This window comes from Leguminivora glycinivorella, chromosome 9 (genome assembly GCF_023078275.1).
Source record: "Leguminivora glycinivorella isolate SPB_JAAS2020 chromosome 9, LegGlyc_1.1, whole genome shotgun sequence".
Lineage (NCBI taxonomy): Eukaryota > Metazoa > Arthropoda > Insecta > Lepidoptera > Tortricidae > Leguminivora > Leguminivora glycinivorella.
In genome coordinates, this window is record NC_062979.1 from 17137036 (window position 1) to 17159072 (window position 22037).

General features: G+C 38.3%; 1 protein-coding gene across 1 annotated transcript in view; it reads left to right on the forward strand.

The window, feature by feature from the left end:
- The first annotated feature begins 1498 nt into the window (after positions 1–1498).
- LOC125229466 (early growth response protein 3-like) overlaps positions 1499–22037 on the forward strand; it is a 71297-nt gene continuing 50758 nt past the window's right edge. Inside the window, exon 1 of the mRNA XM_048134312.1 lies at positions 1499–2250. Coding sequence (XP_047990269.1) covers positions 2001–2250 — 250 coding nt within the window. The 5' untranslated portion in view covers positions 1499–2000. The remainder of the gene's footprint in view (positions 2251–22037) is intronic.

Below are 22037 nucleotides of genomic sequence, written 5' to 3' on the forward strand. Positions count from 1 at the left end.
GATTCTGCCTATTATTATTACGTGGAGTTTTATTTTTGTAACTATGTATTTTGAACATGTTTGAAATAACTAAGCTGTAATTTAAATTTACGCACTTTTACTTTTTATTGTATTGTATTGTAAATCTTAGAGATCTTACTTACTTTCTATTAAATCTGCATTATCGTAAGGTGTAGGTACAGAGGTAGTCTAAACTTTCAGCGGTACCTATAGCCTACAGCTGATTATTCATGAGTGATGGAGAATAATTCATAGCGATTACTAGGAGTTTTGTGGGTTTTGTATAAAGATAATACTGAATCCATTTGAACTAGCCAAATTGAGATATAAAAATAGTAACTTTAGGTACATTACGATCATAAGTATATTAGCAATTTCACTTGTAAACTATGAAGGCGGTGCCCTACTCCTACGGATGTCTGAATATCTGTACTCGCGTGACCTTTGCAATGATGAATACAAATAAAGGACTAAATAATTGATATCCATCCTCAGTACGCGGAGATACAATTTAGGGGCATTAAAACACCGCCTAGGTACTGCTGGGCTCGTGCACTCTGACATTTGGAGCGGATCAACAGGTGGTCGCCATGACAACGGCGCGACCTTGTTCGGGAATATCGCGTATCAGTCACCTCGCCGCCGGGAATGTTTTTTCCCCGGGGAACCCGCGCGTCTACCTACATACAATGTGTACGGCCGACCTCAAATATATTCTACGTTTTTCGTCCTATTGCAGGGGAATAAGACGCAAAACTGTAAACACATCTTTGACCTCTGTACCTACCATTGACATTCAGCCCATTCATCATTATTCAAATAAATTATTTTGTTCAACGTTGCTTCTCAAAATTAACAAACTGTCTACTTACTTAGTTTGTTTAGTCTAGTAAGGAGTTTAAGTTGTATCACATTGTAATGCCTAACATTGTTGCTATGTAATTAAGCGGATACTTTTATATCAATGGGACGTTACTAATTAGAATCATTCGATAATCTTATTTTTACTTTCAGTTGAAGTCCCTAGTTATAAATGGCAAATCGTAACCGTATTCTCGAATTAAAGAAACGTGGGTGAGTTTGTGCGTCAATAAATACTAAATATATATTATGGGGTAATAGAGGACCATTACGTAGCTATGACCAGGTGAGTATTTTTAGATGATTTATCCGTTCGCTCTACGTAATGCTGCAAATATTTAGACCAGAGAGCTCGACGTCACGGGCTCGTCTAATTACGGCGTGACCAAAAACAACCGCGCGCCGGCCGCGTAGCGCGCGCATTCGGACTGTGATTCATCTACGGGAAAAAAGTTAATTTAAACTGTACTCTTAAAACTTTTTCAGTGGTGATGTTGGCTCGTTGTTAGTAGTTTAGTAGTCGCGTCAGCATCGGGCAGCATGGCGCTACGTCACTTGCACGATCAGCCGACGCGGCGAGCCTCCGCGCCCACGTGCCGGCTCCCACGCGCGGCCGCCGGTGCTCAACCATCACTACACTTGTGCGCCGCGCGCTTTTCGCGCGCCTCCCTTCGTCGTCGCGACGCCGCGCCATTTCTCGCGCACGTGGGCGACGACGGCTGAGCGAGGGCGCCTGGCCCGCTCGCCATTAACGCAGCCGTCGTGAATGAACGCCGACCTCGACCGGGTGGCTGTCCATTGAACAGGGCTCGCGGCCGACGACCGGCCGGCGCTCCGGGGGCGGCAGCACGCCCTCGCCGCGATCACGCCTCAGTCGAGGATGTAGCGTCGACGACGACTCTCTCTCTCTGCGAAATCTGTGTTCATTTACCAGTAGATTCTGACTAAGTGATTATCGTGCCGCATATTCATACCTAGTTTCCTAAAAGTTCTGTGATCGCGTCAATTTTGTTAGGACATAGGTACCTAGGGATAATTAATAAGTGAAGTGTCGTGCGGGTTGTTGCCGGGTGCCGGTGGTGAGTGAGTGCGCACGAGTGCATGTTGTGTAGTGAGGCGAGCGGGGATGCGCGCGTGCGATGCTCTCGGTGATCGCGATGCGTCGGCCCGAGGACGAGGAGCTGGGGCGCGGCGACGGAGACGAGTTCGTGGACATCTCGCAGATGCAGCTGCTGGTGGAGGCGGGCCCCAGCGGGCTGCACTACGGCGGGCCCGCGCCGCCGCTGGCGCAGCCGCAGCCCTACGCGCAGCCCCCGCACCCCGCGCCCGTCACCTCCACCTCCTCCGTCGATGATCTCTTTGCGCTATACTTCACTCCGGCGCAGCATGGTGAGCATAAACTTCACTTATTCTAATCCCGTCGCCATGACATCGTCCATGTAATAAACCGGTTTTACATATTGTATTATATCTCTTTAGGTTAGCTTAGACTATTATATATCTCTTGAAATACATGTATGCAAACGGAACTCGTCGAACTGGTGATACGAAACATTTATCACTGTTCTAATAATATTGTGGTTTGGACAGCCTTTGACAATAGAAGTTTTGCATACGTTATGTTTTGTGTTTATTACTTTTACAGTGGTGTAGTTCAAAGAATATAGACACGAAAAAATTAAAAAATAGTAATACAGAGGGCTAATATAGATAGCGGGAATAACTAATCAATATTTTATCCATGTTCTACAATTATTACATTATTAATTAGTGTCCACTGGATACGATATGGAACTCAAGTTTATTTAAAATATATTTATTTATAAAGAAGATAACACAGAAGACATACATGGCATGAACATAAAGACTTAAAATAACAAATATCCTAAGATACAGATGCTTCTATATAGGTACGTACTGACTAGCCTTATCCACTCAACTTTATTTAAAATAAAGTATGCCGGTCTTGCCGGTCTTACCTTCGTTCAAATTACCCGCCAGCCGAAATTGTCTCTCTGTACTTTATTAAGTACATACGTCGTATGTTCTTCTGAAAACTACCCTTCTCTGGGTGTAAATTATTCAACCTTATCGTGTTACGTAACTTAATCTTCAGTTACAATTGAAAATCTTGCAAAAAAAATTTTTTTTTGCAAGATTTTCATTCAAGCTGAATTCAGCTAAAAACTCAACATTAAATCATGCACGGATATTGGGGGGGAGCCCGAATTAATCATACAAATTGACCACGACCAGACCTGAGTCCGAAGAAGCTGGATCCATCCTTGCATTAAATACACTATAGAGCTCGTTAAACCAAGCGTATATATAATAATTTATCCGACTAATAACACTAAATATATTCAAAACTTTCACTTTTTTTTTTATATGACCGAACCAATATTATTTGTTAGCCTGCAGTGTCTCGTTATTCAGCACCTCACAGCAGTGGAGCGTCTTCTCTTTCTTCCACGTTTACGTTTACGGCAAATTGCCCAAATTGGCAATGTCTGGCGAAATTTTTCGTAGGGCGTCACTATCGTGCCGCTATCTTCTTCGAGGTCTGTAGTCGGACCGCACTATGCCTAGCGTCCATACGGTACATTTCTTAGCCCAGAGGTCGTTTGGCATGTGGCAAATGCATCCCGCTCAGTCCAGAGCTTCGCTTGCAGCTCTGATTTTGGAGCGCAAGTTGGAATTTCTAATCCTGTCAGTCAGTTTGACACGAAGGATACCGCGCTTCATCGCTTTATGGCAAACCTTAAGGGAAAAGACCAAGACTGAGTATGAATGCTGTAGGGCCTGTAGGTCAGTATAAAACATACATACTTACATCCAAATTCAAATTATTTATTTATAAGGTACAAACAAACATTTACAAAGTTTGTGCTTATCCTAAGAATATGTACCTACATTTAACAATAATTTGAATAATAAACAAGTCGAATTGTTTGCCCGAAAGTACTTTTCCCCTATCATTATTTTCCCGATTCTTATTTCGCTGTAATTTTGTTTCGCTTATGATTCGAATCAACAGTTATTAAAATTCCTAAGAATCATTTGACAACTACTTTTTGTCGCGTAAAGTTTTTATTCCGAAATATTATTTAACCGCTATATCAAAAGTTCGAAATTCGAATTAACACTTATTAAAATTCCTAAGTATCATTTGACAGCAATTTTGTATGGCGTATAGTTTTATAATTCGAAATATTACTAAGCCGCTATATCAAAAGTTCAATAAATCCTTAATTTTCTAACAAAAGTTTGATCCTTACCCTCACGGGCGCAGTTCTTACTTGACCTATGAGTCCTTGCCATAAGAGTTTGTGGCAAAGGTTTGTTTCTGTAGGGTCGCAGTTCTAACCTAACCTAACCCACTTTCTTACAAATGTTTGTTTCTGTGAGGATCGCAGTTCTAACCTAACCTAACCCACTTTTTTGGCAAATGTTTGCTTCTGTATGGTCGCAGTTCTAACCTAACCTAACCCACTTTTCTAGCACAAGTTTGTTTCTGTATGGTCGCAGTTCTAACCTAACCTAACCCACTTTTCTAGCACAAGTTTGTGTCTGAATGGTCGCAGTTGTAACCTAACCTAACCCACTTCTCTAGCACAAGTTTGTTTCTGTATGGTCGCAGTTCTAACCTAACCTAACCCACTCTTATGGTAAGGGTTTGTTTCTGTATGGTCGCAGTTCTAACCTAACCTAACCCACTTTTCTTAGCAAGTTTGTTTCCGTGGGGGTTGCATTTCTAACCTGACCAATTTTTTTTGTAATGTTTCTATAAAATTATATTAGGGAAAATGACATTTCGATGTCGCGTAGCATCGGATTTATAAAAAGGTGGTTAACGAAACGGTTGTCAAATGATAAGATTGGCAACCGTTCTTCTGGTTATTGAGTTTCTATAAAATGATATTAGGGAAAATGACATTTCGATGTCACGCGAAATTTACAGGTCCGGTTGCTCTGGTTCCTACACTAGGCTCAGCCTGTCTCGTAGGTAGCCCAGACTCCAATGAGTTAATGTCTAAGTTTTCGATTTTACAGAAATTAACAGCGAGGCATCCTACAATTAATGAAATTTAAACTAATCACGCATACACGCATTTTTAAAGTCAGTTACAGGTCGAACGCGCTTAATTAATATGATTGTACCCTTTTTCCGAAGTTTCAACTAATTTGCAATACATGAGATTGCGTTTCAGCGATATGGAAAGGTCACCCTTCATTATTCATATTCGTTCATGAACAGTACCTTCCAATTCCAAGCATTTTCGGTACGTCTTGATCTCCTTTTCAAGTAACCGTAGCATGAAAAAATACGCCTTACACGAAATGATGTAGGTAAGTTCGTAGTTCGGTATGTTAACCAATAACCAATACAAGTTTTCCACGAATAGGCCTCGAATAAAATAAAAATACCTATACTTAACCCTTAAATGCATGACCTTGACAAAGATTTATTCAAATTTGAATTTTGACATGCTGACAATAGAGTCAAAAATGCATGATGCATGATGTGATGTATATATATCACTATGCATTTAAGGGTTAAAAAAAACAATTAAATTTGTTTTTTTTTTTATTTTTACCACCAAAAACTTTTATTACAGCAAAAGTCACTGTTTTAGTGCACTTAATTACCTATCAAAGAATGAGTTTATTTGGTCTTAGTATGCCTAATACTAAGAGACGTCTGTCTAATGGTTGGGAAGTGTGTGATCTTATATTTCTTTGAGTACCTCCTAAAGGTGTATTACGTAAAATACAAGGCTTTATTCTACAACCGATGCTGGATCCACCAGCTCCTCAAGTTGGTTATGCTAAATCTGTATGATTTCCTGTACTTAACTGCAAAGAATGTTGTACCAGAAGTTGAGGTTGCGTTGCGTTAAAGGACTTAATAGCTAGTCCTGCGAGAATATCCTAGACCTAGACCATGACGACGTTGATAAACCAATCATTAATTTAGTACGAAGATATGCAACCAAAGCAAGCTGCTCTCCAATAGACGTGCTGTGGTTTTAGAGGACCATCCTAGGGCGTTTATAAATTACAACATTTACAACGCTTCATCTTGATAATATTTAAGAAGTCGCAGTTTGGAAACTTTTTGACTTCTTATTGCCAAACTATAGGTACTTATTTGTGTACAAATTCTGTGTACTTATTGAGACCATGTCGGATGTGGCACCGCCACTATTATTCGTAAACATAAAATCGACTAAAACATTTGCAATAATGTTCTTCAATAATGTATCTGATGATAAAAATAGAGACTAGGAGGTATCAAAAAATAGTGTACCCGTTAATTTCTAACAAAAGTTATTTCCTGTTAGGTTTGTCTAAATAAAACACAAATATATTGATTACAATATCTCTTAAAGTTTTTGAAATTAATACTGATACCAAAAGGTTTTATTGAAATTTAATGCGTAAGGATTGTTTACATATATGGACTAAAGCGGCCACCCCTTTAGTCTTAAGAGATACCTATACATAAATATTATTTTTGTAATACAAACAGAGTACCTAATTTTATTAGTTGAGTTCTTCGCACTAAGCTATAAGTATCCATCTGTATAGTGTCGAAGTTTTACGGTACCTAAATAAGTAATGACTCACGTTGTAAATCTTGTAATGGAGAATATACAGTTATACAGAAGGCGTTGTTGCTTGAATGTGGTAATAATGTATAGGTATGAAGAGATCAAATCGGAAACGTTTGAGTCTTGTTATAGAGAGTGGCTCACTGATAATTATGATTATCCTGAAAATGATAGCTCCTATTTATAAGTGTAAATCAGTGAGAGACATATAATAACAGCCATTCAAGATAAGGGATACCGGAACATAACGACATTTTGAGCACGTCAAAATTGTGGTAAAATATGCCAATCAAGAATTTCAGTTACATTACATTATAGCCAAAAGCGGTGCTGTGGCTGATGGATCGCATACGTATCTTCTGTAAAGATGTATGTATACAAGGCCATAGGGCATTCAATAGATAACAATGACAGTCACCTGTGCGAGGATTCATTATTAAAGTACATATATAAAACTATCAGCCTCAGTCTTTTTTCAGACCGATCTTCAATCTCACAAGAAAGCGCACGAGGCGTTTATGCCCTTGGCTTGGCTTCTGTTAATGCTAGAGGCAATTTCAGAGTTCTTTACTTTTGATGGCTCACACGCAGACTGAACTGGTAAAACAGACTCAAAATAATGAAGTATCTAATGAGGAAAATAGGTAACTAGTAACTACCCTTTCAAATTGTAGTAAAATCAGCAGCTATGAAAATATCTGTTCATCTAGTAATTTTCTATAGGTAGGTAGATACAAAGGAGTTTCACTTTTCTCTGCTTTTTTTACCTTTATGACAAGCGTCGATAGGTTTTTTCTTCAAATATCAATTCAATCTTTATTTATATAACAAGTCGTGCATACAAAGTGCATTCGTGTTCTAAATAATTGGGATCAGCGTTGCGTTATCGGAACCGGACGGTACTAATCGGCGTCAGCGCAGGCTTATCAACTTAGACACATTATTAACGCTTTGTTTACAACTCTGCAGCTTCTGCAACAGTACAAAACCAACGGTTCCAATAAACGACAATTACTAGCCGGACGGGAAATACAGCGTAAATTTCTTTAGAAGGAACAGTTTCTATAAAATCCAGCCAAGTGCGAATGGGTACTATCTTTTTTTGCTCACCAGTTGGCGCCACTGTTGAGTAAGGTCCAGACTCCAGAGATATAGCTGTCAAAGTATCAGACTTATAAAATCGGGGCCGAAACAAAGTTTTGAATCTGATTAATTATTTATAAATAATATCTAGATTATCATCATATTTTTGTGCCTCTTTTTCTTCTTAATTCCGCTTTCAAAGCCTGCACATTCATCGCCAAATAATCCATATTTGGGATAATTTCACGAAGAATCACTTTCAATTGTTAAATCAAATATATATACAATAATAGTTAAATGAGCGTTGTAATAAATAATAATAAAAACCTTATTTGTCAGACATAGTGAGGCAAGTGCAGTTTAATTTAATTGTCATGCTGTAACAAATGTAATGTGTTCTCCGGGCTCGGTGGAGCGTTGAGCCTGCCATTGTTTCGAGAGAAGCCAAATTGTCACGCCGAGGCTTTACGTTTCCATCGCTTTAACTGCGTCGCCAGTGTTTAACTCAAACTAAGTTCTTGTCTGTAGTTACCTAATCTTGCAAAACTGCTAGGGCCCGTCAGTTGTTGGCACTGTCACTTTTTTTATTTCTAAATGACAGACCAACTGATCATCAGTAGGCTCCTCAATTGTACATCAACGTCCACCAACAATACCTCTTATTTTCGAAGTATTCCTGTTTTCATACAGTACAATCCCAAACTAGGCAGGTTGCTGCTGGTCTGGCCGGTGGTTGCTGGTCGGTGGTAGGCACCAGCGGTGCTTATAGCCCTGGTTTTCGTCCCTCAAATTCAGCTCCGAGCAGTAATGTGATGAGAGGGACGGCGCCATTGCAGTTGTGTCAAAACAATATGTCTTAGGGCCAGTTGCATCAACCACATTTGGACCATCATCGTTTTATGGTCCTATACATAAAAATTTGCTTTAACTGAACGGTCAACAATAAGTCAACAATAAGTTAAATTATTTCAAAAGCTGAAATATCTTCTAATTAAAACCACTGGTGACCGTAAGGCTGGCTCATTCCTCGCTCAGCGCATTGGCATCGCCATCCAGCGAGGAAACGCAGCTGGCTGCGTAAGACTGGTCTTATGGGCACATTAGGTACTGGCAGCGACTTGGGAGACACCTGTAGGTACAGTGTAGTCCCCCTAGGTTAAGTTAGGTTTAATTTAGTTTTAATTTGTTTCTATTATCTTGATATTTAATGTTTTAAAAATAATAAAGTTTACGTCAATACGTTATTGTTTTGTTATTGTTATTGTCAATACGTTATTGTTTTGTTACTTACCTTTTTAAGTGCGAGTCGGACTCGCCTCACCGAGGGTTCCGTACAAACTTTCTTTCAAACTACCTAGTAAAAATAATCTCATATTTTCATATAACTCTAATGACTTGACTAGAAGACAAAAGTATAGGCACTAATGAGTATTATAGTGTATAGCGCCATCTCCCGGTCAATTTGCTAACTAATTTGCGCGACCTGGTTTTTCAGGGATAATTCTTTATAATGTTAACCGATTTAAACAGTTTTTACTTTATTGGACAGAAGATGGTTTACGTAACACCTCGTATTAATTTGAAGTACGATATACATCCGCAAGGGTGGGTAAATTGAAAGTAAAAATCTGAAAAGTTTTTTATGAATTAAAAAAAAAGTATTCAAAATACAAACACGATTATATTTTTCCTGTAATATATAGCATAAAACCAATGTTTACTAAAATTTTCATAATTTTTCGTTGGTAAACTTCGGAGATAAGGGGGGAACGGTATTTTTTTTTACATTTTCCTTCAAAATTCTTTTTTTTTCCACAACAAAAAAATTATAAAAAATAGCTTATTTACGTTCAATTTGAGCTCTTTCCAACGATACCCCACTTGACCTAGTAACTTGAAATTTACAGTTTGCCCCCCTTTCATTTTGGCCATTTTCTACAATTAAAATTAATATATTTAAAAAAAATATACTTTCTATTTGTAGAGGTTTACAATGTTCACAACTATTCCAAATTTCAAGTTGATAGCATTAGTAGTCCTCGAGATATTTAGGAATGTGACAGACGGACAGACAGACGGACAGAGTCGCACCATAAGGGTTCCTGTTGTTCCTTTTTGGTACGGAACCCTAAAAATAAAAAATAAAAAGTCAGTTATAAACTTGACGAAACCTAAGTGTAATTGTTTTCTTAAAATATGTTTTACAGGAGTCCTTGTAATATCTTAAATTTTAAAAGTTCAGTAACCCTGATGCGTGTTAACTACAGATATTTTGGGTCAACTGGGAGAAGGCATCCGTCTATTAAATTTTCCATTTTACATATTCTTCTACAATCGTCGGAAATGAAAGAAGAACTAACACATTTCTGCAGAACCTCGATTTATGTACACTGTCGTGATGGCTACAGGCTACTTAACTGAAACTGTTTTCAAAGACTATGTAAGCGACGAGAACAACACCCAAGGTCTTATGGTACTCGTATGGCATTCGCCCAATTTCTCGTTTAGGTTCGGTGATTTAAAATAAAGCCTATTAATGTAAATATAGCCCTTTTTGTTGCCTTGCTCGTGTCAAGGTACTCGCACAACTTGGACTGTAAATATTCAAAGCAAAACTGGAGCTGAAATACAGATTAAATAATATACGAGCAGAGGTCGGACAAGGTGAGCTATTTTTCTTATAATTTTACTTCATATTATAGGGCAAAGTGCCCTTTTCTAACCCTGGCCCCGTAGCCGAATGGCATGTCTACGACGCGAAACGAAAACGAAACGCCGCGAAAGGTAGTCTGGCTCTGTCGCGCCAATACGCAAGAGCGATAGAGATAGATATCTACGAGAGTTTCGTTTCGTGAGCGTTTGTGCATTCCGCTACGCACGCTGGTCTTATGACCAGAAAATAAAGATGATTATTCGTCTTAATACATTACCTCAAGCTTTTACCAGCCTGATACAGTTACCAGAGTTTACAACTTTAATACCTACATGTTTTTTTTTAGAACAGGAATGTCAATCTTTAAATGTACCTACATATCCTATTCATATTGTATCTATATCTAATTTTCACGTATTAACGTTCGAATCAGGCCGTATACTTAACTACGAATAGATTAATAGGGATTGTATATCCAGATATTCCAATGTAGATACATATCTACATCAGGCTCTGAAAATAAAAACTTCAAAGCACACTTTATGAACCAAATACACCTATATCTTCTTGAAATCGTTTACAATTTATTTATTTATTAAAAAAACATGTTTACATGACCTTACAGTATAATAGTTTTGGTGATACAATAGTTTTGGCGTTCATTGACAGCATTGTCAACCTACACATGGTACGAGTAGGTAACGGTATGACAACTGTAGTTGTATTTTGAATTAAGTGTTCATCAGTATTAGTGTAAAGGTACACAGGTAAAGAAATTGGCTAAGACAGACTAACAGTGGTTAATCTAAATAGTAAATACATATATGTATTCGTAAAATAGGGGTCCAAATACCTAATTTTTACAATAGGAATGGGCGGAGTCAATTCTTTTCTTGTCGCCGATTGGTTACAACGTAAGGTACGTCAATAGAATGAGGCGGTGAAAGCTTTTATGCGTGGCAAAAACTTTAAAAAATTAGTCACAGCACATATTAGGAAAATAGTTTTATTTTATTTATTTAGTCGTATGGCAAAGAACAGAAACATTCACAAGTCAATAGTCAATATATTTATTCCAATTTTCCTCTATCTTTCGAAAATACAACATTTTTTCACACAATCCATCCAGCGTTGTTTGGGTTTATAAAAGGTAACGTAAAATTTTAATAAAAGGTATATTTTTACAAATAAACTAACTGTTAAACCCCGCTCCTTATCGTTTCTGGTGCAAAAGTACCCATAATACTTATGGCGTTACCCCTTTGGATGGTTATGGAAAAGTTAAAATTAAGTCCAATCAGCCATTTGATGGCCTCGTCGCTAAGGGTGATCAGGTCTTCTGGAGGTCCATTGGCATAGCGCGTTACAGGGCAATCCTCTATTATGTGCTGGATTGTTTGTGGACTCCACCCATCCACACCGGTGTTTATAGTAAGCACAGCGGCCATGGCCAGTACGGAGTCGGTTGAGGTTACACTAGTGCTGTCTTGGGAGACCGTATCCTTTGATTATGGTGCCTGGTACCATTTTTGATCCTAGCTTTCTCTCTATCAAAGACTTCACGACTGTGACCACTCACGGTACGCTTCAGGTTAAAACAGTCATCTACAAGACCCTTAAGATAATGTAGGAAGCACTCCTGGATTTAAAGCAGCACTTGGCTAGGTCAGAAATTCCACGTGAATTGGGAGACTTGGGTTCTTTTGAATTCTTTACCTTAGTTTAATTAAATTGTATATATGTACTACCCTACCTACTTAGTTACTATTTCAAATTTAAATAAATAAATATACAAATAATTGCTCTGTTTAAGCTTATTTAGTTATTAAGTAGATAGAGATATTTTGTCACCTGTCATTGCAAAAGTTAGTATAATCTTGACACGAAAGCAAAACCATAACCAATATTCGGCTATTTTCCGTAATGTTAAATATTAGGTTGTTGCATAATTATTTTCCCACTTTGAAATGCGACTAAATTATTTTGTAATATCTATTTATTGAAACAATTAATCGACAATATAATCACCATTATTATCTAGAACATGAAGCCATCTGCTAGGCAAAGTTTCAATACCCTTAGCCCAGAAATAAAGTAGCTGAGAGGCAAAACAAATTGCATGCCAGGTGATTTTTTAGGTCGTCGAAATTTTCGAATTTCTTTTTACGAAGATGCTGTTTTAAAGCCCGGAAAAGGTGATTGTCGGAAGGTGCCAGATCAGGGCTATAAGGTGAGTGAGGTATCGTAGTCCAAACGAGCTCCTCTAGAAATTTACGGGTCGTCTTCGCAACATGTGGTCTTGCATTATCATGAAGTAATGACACTTCAAGACGTTTTGGCCGTTTTTCTTTAACAGCGTTCGCCAACTTCTTCAGTTGATTCACCAAGGATGTATATAAGGGAAGGGGGTTCCGGGGGTTCAACCCCCCCCCCTAGGCAGGGCCGGATTAAGGGTAGAGCGAGTGGAGCGGCCGCTCGTCTAGGCGCTACATGGTAAGGGGGCGCCAAAATCGAGAATGTGGAAAGATCCATACAAAAAATTATACGTTGCGTGGGCGCGCACATATCACAAAATGGCGAGAGGATTCGGAAATTAATCCACCTATTGAAAATCTAGATTTGTAATTCAGATTAAGTGGAAAGTTGCACCATATTGCCATTCATAAGGGCGCTGTTGCTAGGGCGACGTAAAAGGAGGATTCTAGCCCTTGACGAACCACATTGTGCGGCGAACGGCAAAGTTACGTCGCTATCCAAATGCAAAATATGAGTCTACCCGATAGTCCAAAGCGGAGTTCCTCATAAAGCCAAAGACGCAAAACGTCTCAGGGAGGCGCAATTTTGTGAGTCGCAGCAGATGGTGAGCGAATTTCAAAGCACTCAGATCACTTAGTGGCAAAATACCGAAATGGGCGTCCCATCGATCCCATAAAAATCTTAATTAACTCTTAAGCATTATTATAAAAATAATAGTGATGGCGAAATATAAGGCCTAAAAGTCGGGAACATAGGCGCCCTGTGAAGTCAAAATACCCCAAAATATATTATGTCAAAGACCGCAGAGTGCAGACGATAAAAGCTTGAAAGTTCGCGGATTCGCCGCTGGCGGGTTGTCTTAATTAATCGAGTCAATAGGAAAAAAAATCGCGCTTACGATTTATAATTATCTGCTCTTTTAGTTAGGACAAATTCCGAATCTGCTTTCCTGACTTGGCCACTATAGTGCCCCATTTTGTTTGTTATTTTATGTACATGATATTCACGTTCAGCCACACGTAACTATACTAGGGTATGCGACTACGAAAGTTCAACCATTTGTCCCTTTCGCACTCTGTCTGATAAAATCCATAAATTTTGTATTGCGTTAATCTTCAAATTACGGCATTACTATGAAAAAATTTTCGGCTCGCTACGCTCGCGATTTATTTTCCTACGTAGTCAATCTTCTGCCCAAAGGCGCCAAAAATTTATGCCCTGGCGGTGAACTAGTGGCACCTCGTACAACTGGTCGCCAAACCCATCGCAATAATGTTCCAGGGGAAACTGCGGAGATATACTACCGGCGAAACGTATATTATCCTTTCTTGGAACATTTGATATCCGAGTTAGATCCGAGTCATTGGTCAACCCTGGAGCCTGAAAAAAAACCTAGACCTGAGACTTATTGGGACCATCGACCAGTGTGATCCAAATTTCTTTCCTTCGATCAGAAAGTTGCCATTGATACTGGCCACTTTGCCAGTATCAACAGCAACTGCTGAAAGAAGTTTTTCAACCTTAAAAAGGTTAAAAACATTTTTGCGTAATAGGACGGGACAAGAGCGCCTCACGGGGCTAGCCCTTATGTCTATCCATAGGGAAATAGCTGCCGTAATAATAGACGCTAATGATATTATCAATCAACTAATTTTAAGAAGAAAACGATTAAATATAGTTTTATAACGAAGTACCTACTCGTAGTGTCTTTTATTTTGCATCATTATTAATTAAATGTTCGAGACCTCTTTTTATCCGGTTGAGTTCATGACCCGGACCCCCCCCCCCCCCTTAGACTTTCTATATATACGTGCTTGTGATTCACGTAGACTTCGGCATCAATAGTCTGGTTATCCTCCAGTAACTCTCAAAACAACAAACCTTGCGAATCCCAGAAGACTGACAGGAGAAATTTCCGACCATGCGTACTGCTTTTCGGCAACATTCTGCTATACACCAGATTTATTCTAGAATATTCCAGAGAATACTGGAAAAGCAAGAAATTTTTGAAGTGGGAAAATAATTATGCAACAACCTAATAAAATAATAATTATAACCTAAATGTTAAGCCCAAAATAATCTTCATTATAAATGCTTACAAAGTACCAAAATAGATGTGTCTAATATTTCTATTTCAAACCGAGCGTGCTTCCATTAGAAGCAGAATAATTAATAGGTGAGCACCTTCCGCATTCAGGTAAAAATAAACATATAACCTTTCAACTTTCTTGGATATTTCAATAGGTAGAGATTATTATAGACGTACATTGTAGGTATCGTTAACAATGAACAAAGTACCTACCTACTAGAACAAGAGCCCAGAGCCGCCAAACCTTCCTAATTTTTTCAAGGATGAAACTTTGGGATAATGTAGAGCAATGTAGAGTTAGTATCGACGTTTAATGTCTGCTTATTATCTATGTACTTCGGCCCGAAGGCCATTTTTTTGCTTCAAGGTTTTACAAAAAAAAACACAAACTTTCCTTAATTTTTCAAAGCTGATTTTTATACAATGTATTGGCTTCGTGCGAAGTGCATGAAGGGGGTAAGCAAAGCGATCGCAGTGCTTGCGGTGGTCAAAATCGACACTGATTGTGGTTGTCATCTATCAAAACTCATAAAATATAATACAATGTATAATGTTTGATATGGGGCACCAATGTTGTTTCGTTGTTAATTGTAAAATTAATGGCATAAATAGTCGTTGCACGTTCTATGCGTTTCTTAGAGCACACTGGAAATTGGATCAAAGAAGTAAATGGATAGCTACCGTAAAAAGAAAACGTAAGTGACATGTCAAAACAAAACATTATAATAAATTATATTTAAGCTTTGTTTACCTAATATTGTTCAATGCGCTGTTATTATTTTTCCTACCGTAAAAGATTATGCTTAAAGATTCAGGCCTAGCCTGGGAATAGGCCCGTGTCGGATATTTCTGCGGCCGCGGACAATGGACATGACTAGGTACTTACGTTTAGATTTGTTTTACATGGCATTAACGGGACGGTGGTTTAGCGAATACCATATCACTCGCTCGTAGAACTTCTACCATTACTCCTATGTTCTTCAAGATTCCTTACATGCCCTGCCAGCACCAATTTATTGCCTCTTTCTGTAGTCTGGGGTTGGAAGTATAAACCGTGAGTAATGCTTTGGAAACTGATTTTTATTATTACATATATCCATGTCTTTATAATCTATCTACCTAAATTACACTTGAAATAGAAGGTCTTGTTATTCGATTTATTTAAAATTAACGAAAAATCGCTAAAATATATGCTTGTTTACATGTCATTTTTTGACATTTTCCACTTCAAGTTCACATGGTAGTGGGCGTAATTGTCGTGCACGTAGCCAATACTGTATAGGTATGTGTTAGAAAATTGATAATCATCATTTGCTGACCATTTTTGCCGGTCGTAACTTTTACCAGACGCTTGAAAGTCTCTACCTATTATTTAGGTGTATTGCTCATATATGCTCCATATGAAAATACTTTTGTACATTGTGTTGTGTAACATGGGGCGTAAAGTTAAATATTGCAAATGAGAGTATAGTTAAATCACAATCGCGACGGCTTGGCGGATCGATTTCTGCCACACAAAAAACATACTATATTTATTATATTATCATAGGGGAAAAAATAGCAAGTACCTACTCATTTGTAAATGTATATTAGGTATATGCATGCCTTATTTTCAAAATTACGTATAAGTATTATTACATTAAGTACAAATAATAAAATTAGGTAGCGTAATAAACACAGATACATATACCTTTATTATCTTATACTTTTAAACGAGCAATAAAATTCTTCTATATTTATTTATTTATTTATTTATACCGACGATCTCGGAAACCGCTCTAACGATTTCGCTGAAATTTGTTATGTGGGGGTTTTCGGGGGTGAAAAATCGATCTAGCGTAGCCTTAGATCCCGGAAAACGCGAAATTTCGAGTTTTCATGAGTTTTTCTTTCACGTTAGTAAACGTAAAATATGGTCGTTAATTTCGCCGCGCTCGCATCGATTCCGCTTAGCTCAGTCGTACGAGGTCGGTCTAATGTACAGTACGCAGATAGATAGTAGGTGTCAGGGCTTCGAATCCCGGCCAGAAATTAAGTTTTTGTTTTTTGTCTTTTTTTTGTTTTTGTATTTATGAGTTTTTTTTATCTAAAGACGTGATATATTAAAATAGAACCGAGCGAAGCTCGGTCGCCCAGATATGTAATTTATATGTGGACATTTGGACAACATTCCAAGCTTGGTATACAGTTACAGACTCTACATATAATAACTTTACATAATCTACATACAAACTCACTTGCAATTTCAACTGTGTGATTATTGTAAACTATATGTATGCTAGAGCAGATAAGCTTATCATACAATAACAAGTAAGTTTCTTTTAGCATGATTTAGGCCCACTTGCACCAACCACTAAACTCAGGGTTAGTGGGCTGTCATCTCTTAAATTCCATATAACATGGTGGGTTAACCCTCCATTTTCGTTGGTGCAAGTGCAAGTGGCCCTAAACAAATTACTTAGTGATAGTATCTGACATCGGCATGTAACATTATGAAAGGCATGTTTGTGGTGAAGTCGACGCGCACAGCGCCAAGATCTAAAACAAATGCCGTAGATATCTCTCCATCTTAACCAAGACGTGGCGCCTGTGATGTCGATTTGTCAAAAAGCTTCTGGTTAACCGCTGATACTGTCACAAAGGTGGGCATCCCACGCTTCGGAACCACAGAAAAGGCGGCTTGTCAGAGGTGCCCACATGCCGAGCTATTACACCTTTAAATGGCTCTCATGAAAGACGGAAGTGTGTTTATATTTCTATATACATATGCTGTTTTAAGTAGGTTTGTTACTTCTGGACGTTCCTAGATGCTTGATAGGCGCTCTCTTTGAGTGGCCCGCGGTTAGCAGTGGGGCCACGCACGTGCCTTTGTGGCGGGCACGCCGCCTCGCGTCACCGCACATAAATTGACAATCTAGCCTTCGCCAGACGAATACCGGCGAGTTCCCGCGCTACCGAATGTATCAAATCATACGTACGATCTCGTAAATTGCAAAACGCTTCCGAAACAACTTAAAAAAGTTGCTTAGAGCTTCTTTACGACCGCTTTACTTTGACGTGAGATCAAGGTGAATTAACATATCTAAGTACAACCAGGATATAGTAAGTAAGTAACTACCTACAAAAAAATATTGAAGGTATATAAGTAATGAAGTACCTAATAAACGATGTAAATCTTGGAGGATAAGGTTTGAGCTTCAGAAAATCCCAGAATTACTAAGAAACGACACAATGATTCCAAATTCCTTCTCTTACTCTGATTTATGTGACCATTCAATAGAAGCCTTTTTGAGTAACGAAAACTTTTATTCTAACAATGTCAATTCATAACTTTTTCATGGTTTCACGCTAATTTATGAATGGATTTTATGGAATTCGCCGCTGCTTAAACTTTAGAACTCCCTGCAGTTCACAAACTTTTGAAACATGAAACAAGAGACTTAAAGAGAAATGTCTAGTTACGTATAACGTAGGTATACTGGTACATATACAATTCATTCATTCATTTCATTCATCTCTTTATTTCTTGAACAATATAAATTGTGTTAGAAAAACTTACGAGCTAAGAACATGCTTATGATGTAAGTAAAACTAATCAATGAGTGGACATGTCAGAAAATAAATATAGACTTACCATAACATAATACAATTAACAATCAAATAGCAAGTGAAAAAAAAAACACAATATAATATATATAAATAAAAATAAATAAATAAATAAATATTATAGGACATTCTTACAGATTGACTGAGGCCCACGGTAAGCTCAAGAAGGCTTGTGTTGTGGGTACTCAGACAACGATATATATAATATATAAATACTTATATACATAGAAAATATCCATGACTCAGGAACAAATATCTGTGCTCATCACACAAATAAATGCCCTTACCGGGATTCGAACCCGGGACCGCGGCGTAGCAGGCAGGGTCACTACCGACTGCGCCAGACCGGTCATCAAAATATATAAATAAATATATGTATCAATAAATGGGACACTTGCAAGTCAGATATCAGACTTATCTTCGGAGATAGTGCAATACCGCGTAAACGTGCGGTCGAAATTTGAACGCTGTTACAAGGAAATAGGTCGGGAACTGTCTAACAGTTACACGGTATATTGCCCTAACCCTAACTTCATACTTATTTTAAAAAATATATTTCAAAAATAATTATGCATCTATCGATGGCATAATATGCAAGAACGTATATAAAATATACAGAACACATCAAGGCAGCACGCAGCACTCAATGGTCGACTCCACAAATACCTACACAAGAAGAGCTAGTGCAAGAAGAGCCATTCCTCCCGTAGGTACCTACCTACGGGAGGAATGGCGACTAATTGTTAAGCTTGCTACGATCCCTGAGATGTGGCCACGAGTGGTCGACGAAGAAGAACAACATATGCATACAAAAGTGTACAAAAATCTCTGAAACCGTATATTTTCCGTGAGTCCTTAACCGCACCTGCATCCAATGATGTAGAACAATTGCTATCATTAGGGACCATCGCCCGCGAGCCCACACACTAGTCAATATTTAAATAATGCCAACTACAATGCGAGTTTATTCCAAACCCAATAAATTATCGCTAATGCCCAATTTGCGTCGACCGGCTAACAATAGTAGTTCCCGCAATTACTTAAACGCGTGTAACTGCGTACGATACGATCGCCGTGTGTTTCCATCACTGAGTGCAGTCGAGTCGATCGCTCATGCTAGCAACTTCTTGGCTCGCTCACGAACCGAACCGCTCGTAGATATCTATCTCCATCGCTCATGCGTATTGGCGCGACAGAGCTAGACGACTACCTTTCGCGGCGGTTCGTTTTCGTTTCGCGTCCCAGATATAATATTATAGAGAATCTCCTAAGAACCCAATGGCCCGCTAAGTTGACAATCATACATCGACAAAGGCGAAACGAAATAGTTATTTGTTTTACAAGGGGGCAAAGTTGTTGTTTAACCGCACGTGCCAATATTGATCCCCGAGCGAGCGAAAGATTCCAATATTGAACCGCGAGCGTAGCGAGTGGTTCAAAAAGTGGAATCTTGAGCGTTGCGAGGGTTTCAAGGCACGAAGGTTAAACAAACTTTGCCACCGAGTGAAACACAAAATTTTTCACCACACCAACACGAACAAAATACTGAATATAAAACATGAAATTAAATCAAATCCATCAATTTATTCAATATTTATGTATGATTCAAAACCATCATTTGTAGGTAAAATCTACCTGCCCGCTTGAGACATCTAGTTAAAATTTGTATGAAATTACTTTGCACTCTTGTGGATAAAATGCAATTTTGCTATCCGTTTTCGAGTAGCAAAGAATGCCTTTATTAGTTGGTGTGGTGAAAAGGAAATTATATGGATGTGACGAGTTTTCTATCATCGATTGTCTTCTACTTACGATTCACGATCTTTTGAAATATCAGCTAAATGAAGGACTTAGGTGTCTGCTCTTCACACACAGCTACAGTGGGCGACCTTTCCGTTCGACTCCATATGCACTGAGAACAAAAGTCTCGCGACGTCATTGTCTCTCGATACATGCTCCGCAATTACACCGTATCGATTACAGTTGACTCAGACGATTGAACCGATTGACTACGCCATAAAACATACTTTTTAGTAGCTGCAATTAGTCCGGGTAACAAGATTAGCCTTCTATGTCCACGATCCTCCTTTTGAATCTCAAATAAGCCTTTTGTTGGCCACCGTCTTTTGTTTGGTGAGTCACGCTTGATTTTATTCAGAAAACGTAGCTTTAGTGTTGTCACTTTGAGGACTGTGTGTCAAAATCTGATTAACGTATAGTGATTCAAACGTATAACGGGTGATTCAAACAGTTTTGTTATCCTTAGATCGCCGGATGTTATTTACTTACTCGTTTAAATTCCTGTGTTGAAGATGCCAAAGTTGAAAGCTTTAGAAGCAAAGAAATCCTTACCACAAGTCTGTCATATTCCTACTTGGTTGCGATTTCCACTGCGAAATTTATTTTTTACCTATAATATTTAAACATAAACAAATTACTATGAATGCCAAGCCTACCGAGGCATTCCATTGATAAAACACTTTAATATGTAGGTAACGGGCAGACATAGGTACCTACTCCGTAACAACCACAAAGATGAAAGATAATCTGGCACGGAATTCCAGCAAGTGCGAGAACTGTACGACGTGACTGCCCTGGCGGGACCATTCACTGCGCACCGCACCATAAAATACAATTATTTTTAATAATGAAACAAAGCTATGTACAAAAAAAACTTTTTAATTCACTATTTATAAGAGAGCAAATAGTCTCAAAGAAACTAAACTATCACTGAAAACAAATTTATCAAACCATAAAATGTAGTACATCTCCGCGAGGGCCTACTGCGAAACACCATAAACTATATTTCGTTATCTGCCTCTGTATTGCTCCAATATGCAAAAGTGGTAGAGCGGCAGATGATATTTCGATTTTCGTGTTTTGCGGTAAGCCTCAGCTATTTCGTGCGTGCGCGACAAACGAGATGGGGACAATTTAGTATTATCAGTGCGCCGACTGGACGGGAGCCAAGTGGTTTTGTGCAATCGCCCTATTTTTCTAAACCGAAACTGTTGCACGCGACGCGACGCGGCGTCCGCGAAATGGGGCCCACTTTCTTCATTACACGAGTGCTACAATATTACCACTTCGCTGATCTTAAATACGAAGATGACAAGGGAAATACAAAGACAAATATACAATAATTGCTAGCCACTGTTCTCGTTGAGTCACTGTTTCCTCCTTGACCCTATGTAGATATAACAAATACACAGTTTCGCTAAACTGCGAAGCAATTTCTGTCCCTACGACCACAGGATCTGTTAATTCCATGTTCCTTGTTGTCCGCCGCATTATACGCGATCATTACGTTTATTCCGTCGTTCATTGTATTCAGCTTATAAACTACATTTCAGTATTTTTGAATGGTATATTTTAACCATGATTTTAACATTAACTGAGATACGCGTCATACTCGTGAACGGGTGCCGTCTGTGAAGACCGGTCTGTTTAAACTTACTGGGGCTGTTATAACTTAGTAACTTTAATTCTAATTTTTATTAAATTAGGACACTTTGTTCGGTTGTCGTTTGTTTCCTTTCTTTTAGTGAATATTTTAAATATATGATTTTGACTCATGGAGACCATATACATCTCTAAGGAGAATTAGATTAAGTAGATATACATTTTATTTTTAGTTGTGACATTTAGAGTCATTTGCACCTCTAAAGTAATTTTAGACTTTTTTTTTTTGTATTTGTACCTTTTATATTAAAATTTAGTGTAGTTCTTGGTTGTAATTCGACATTTAGAGACCTTCTACATCTCTAATTAATTGTATAGAGTTAACTTTAGTTAGAACTTAGAATTAGTATATAATAGTATCAATTGTAATTTCAACTCAATTTTAAATATTTTTTTAAATACCTATGTACAT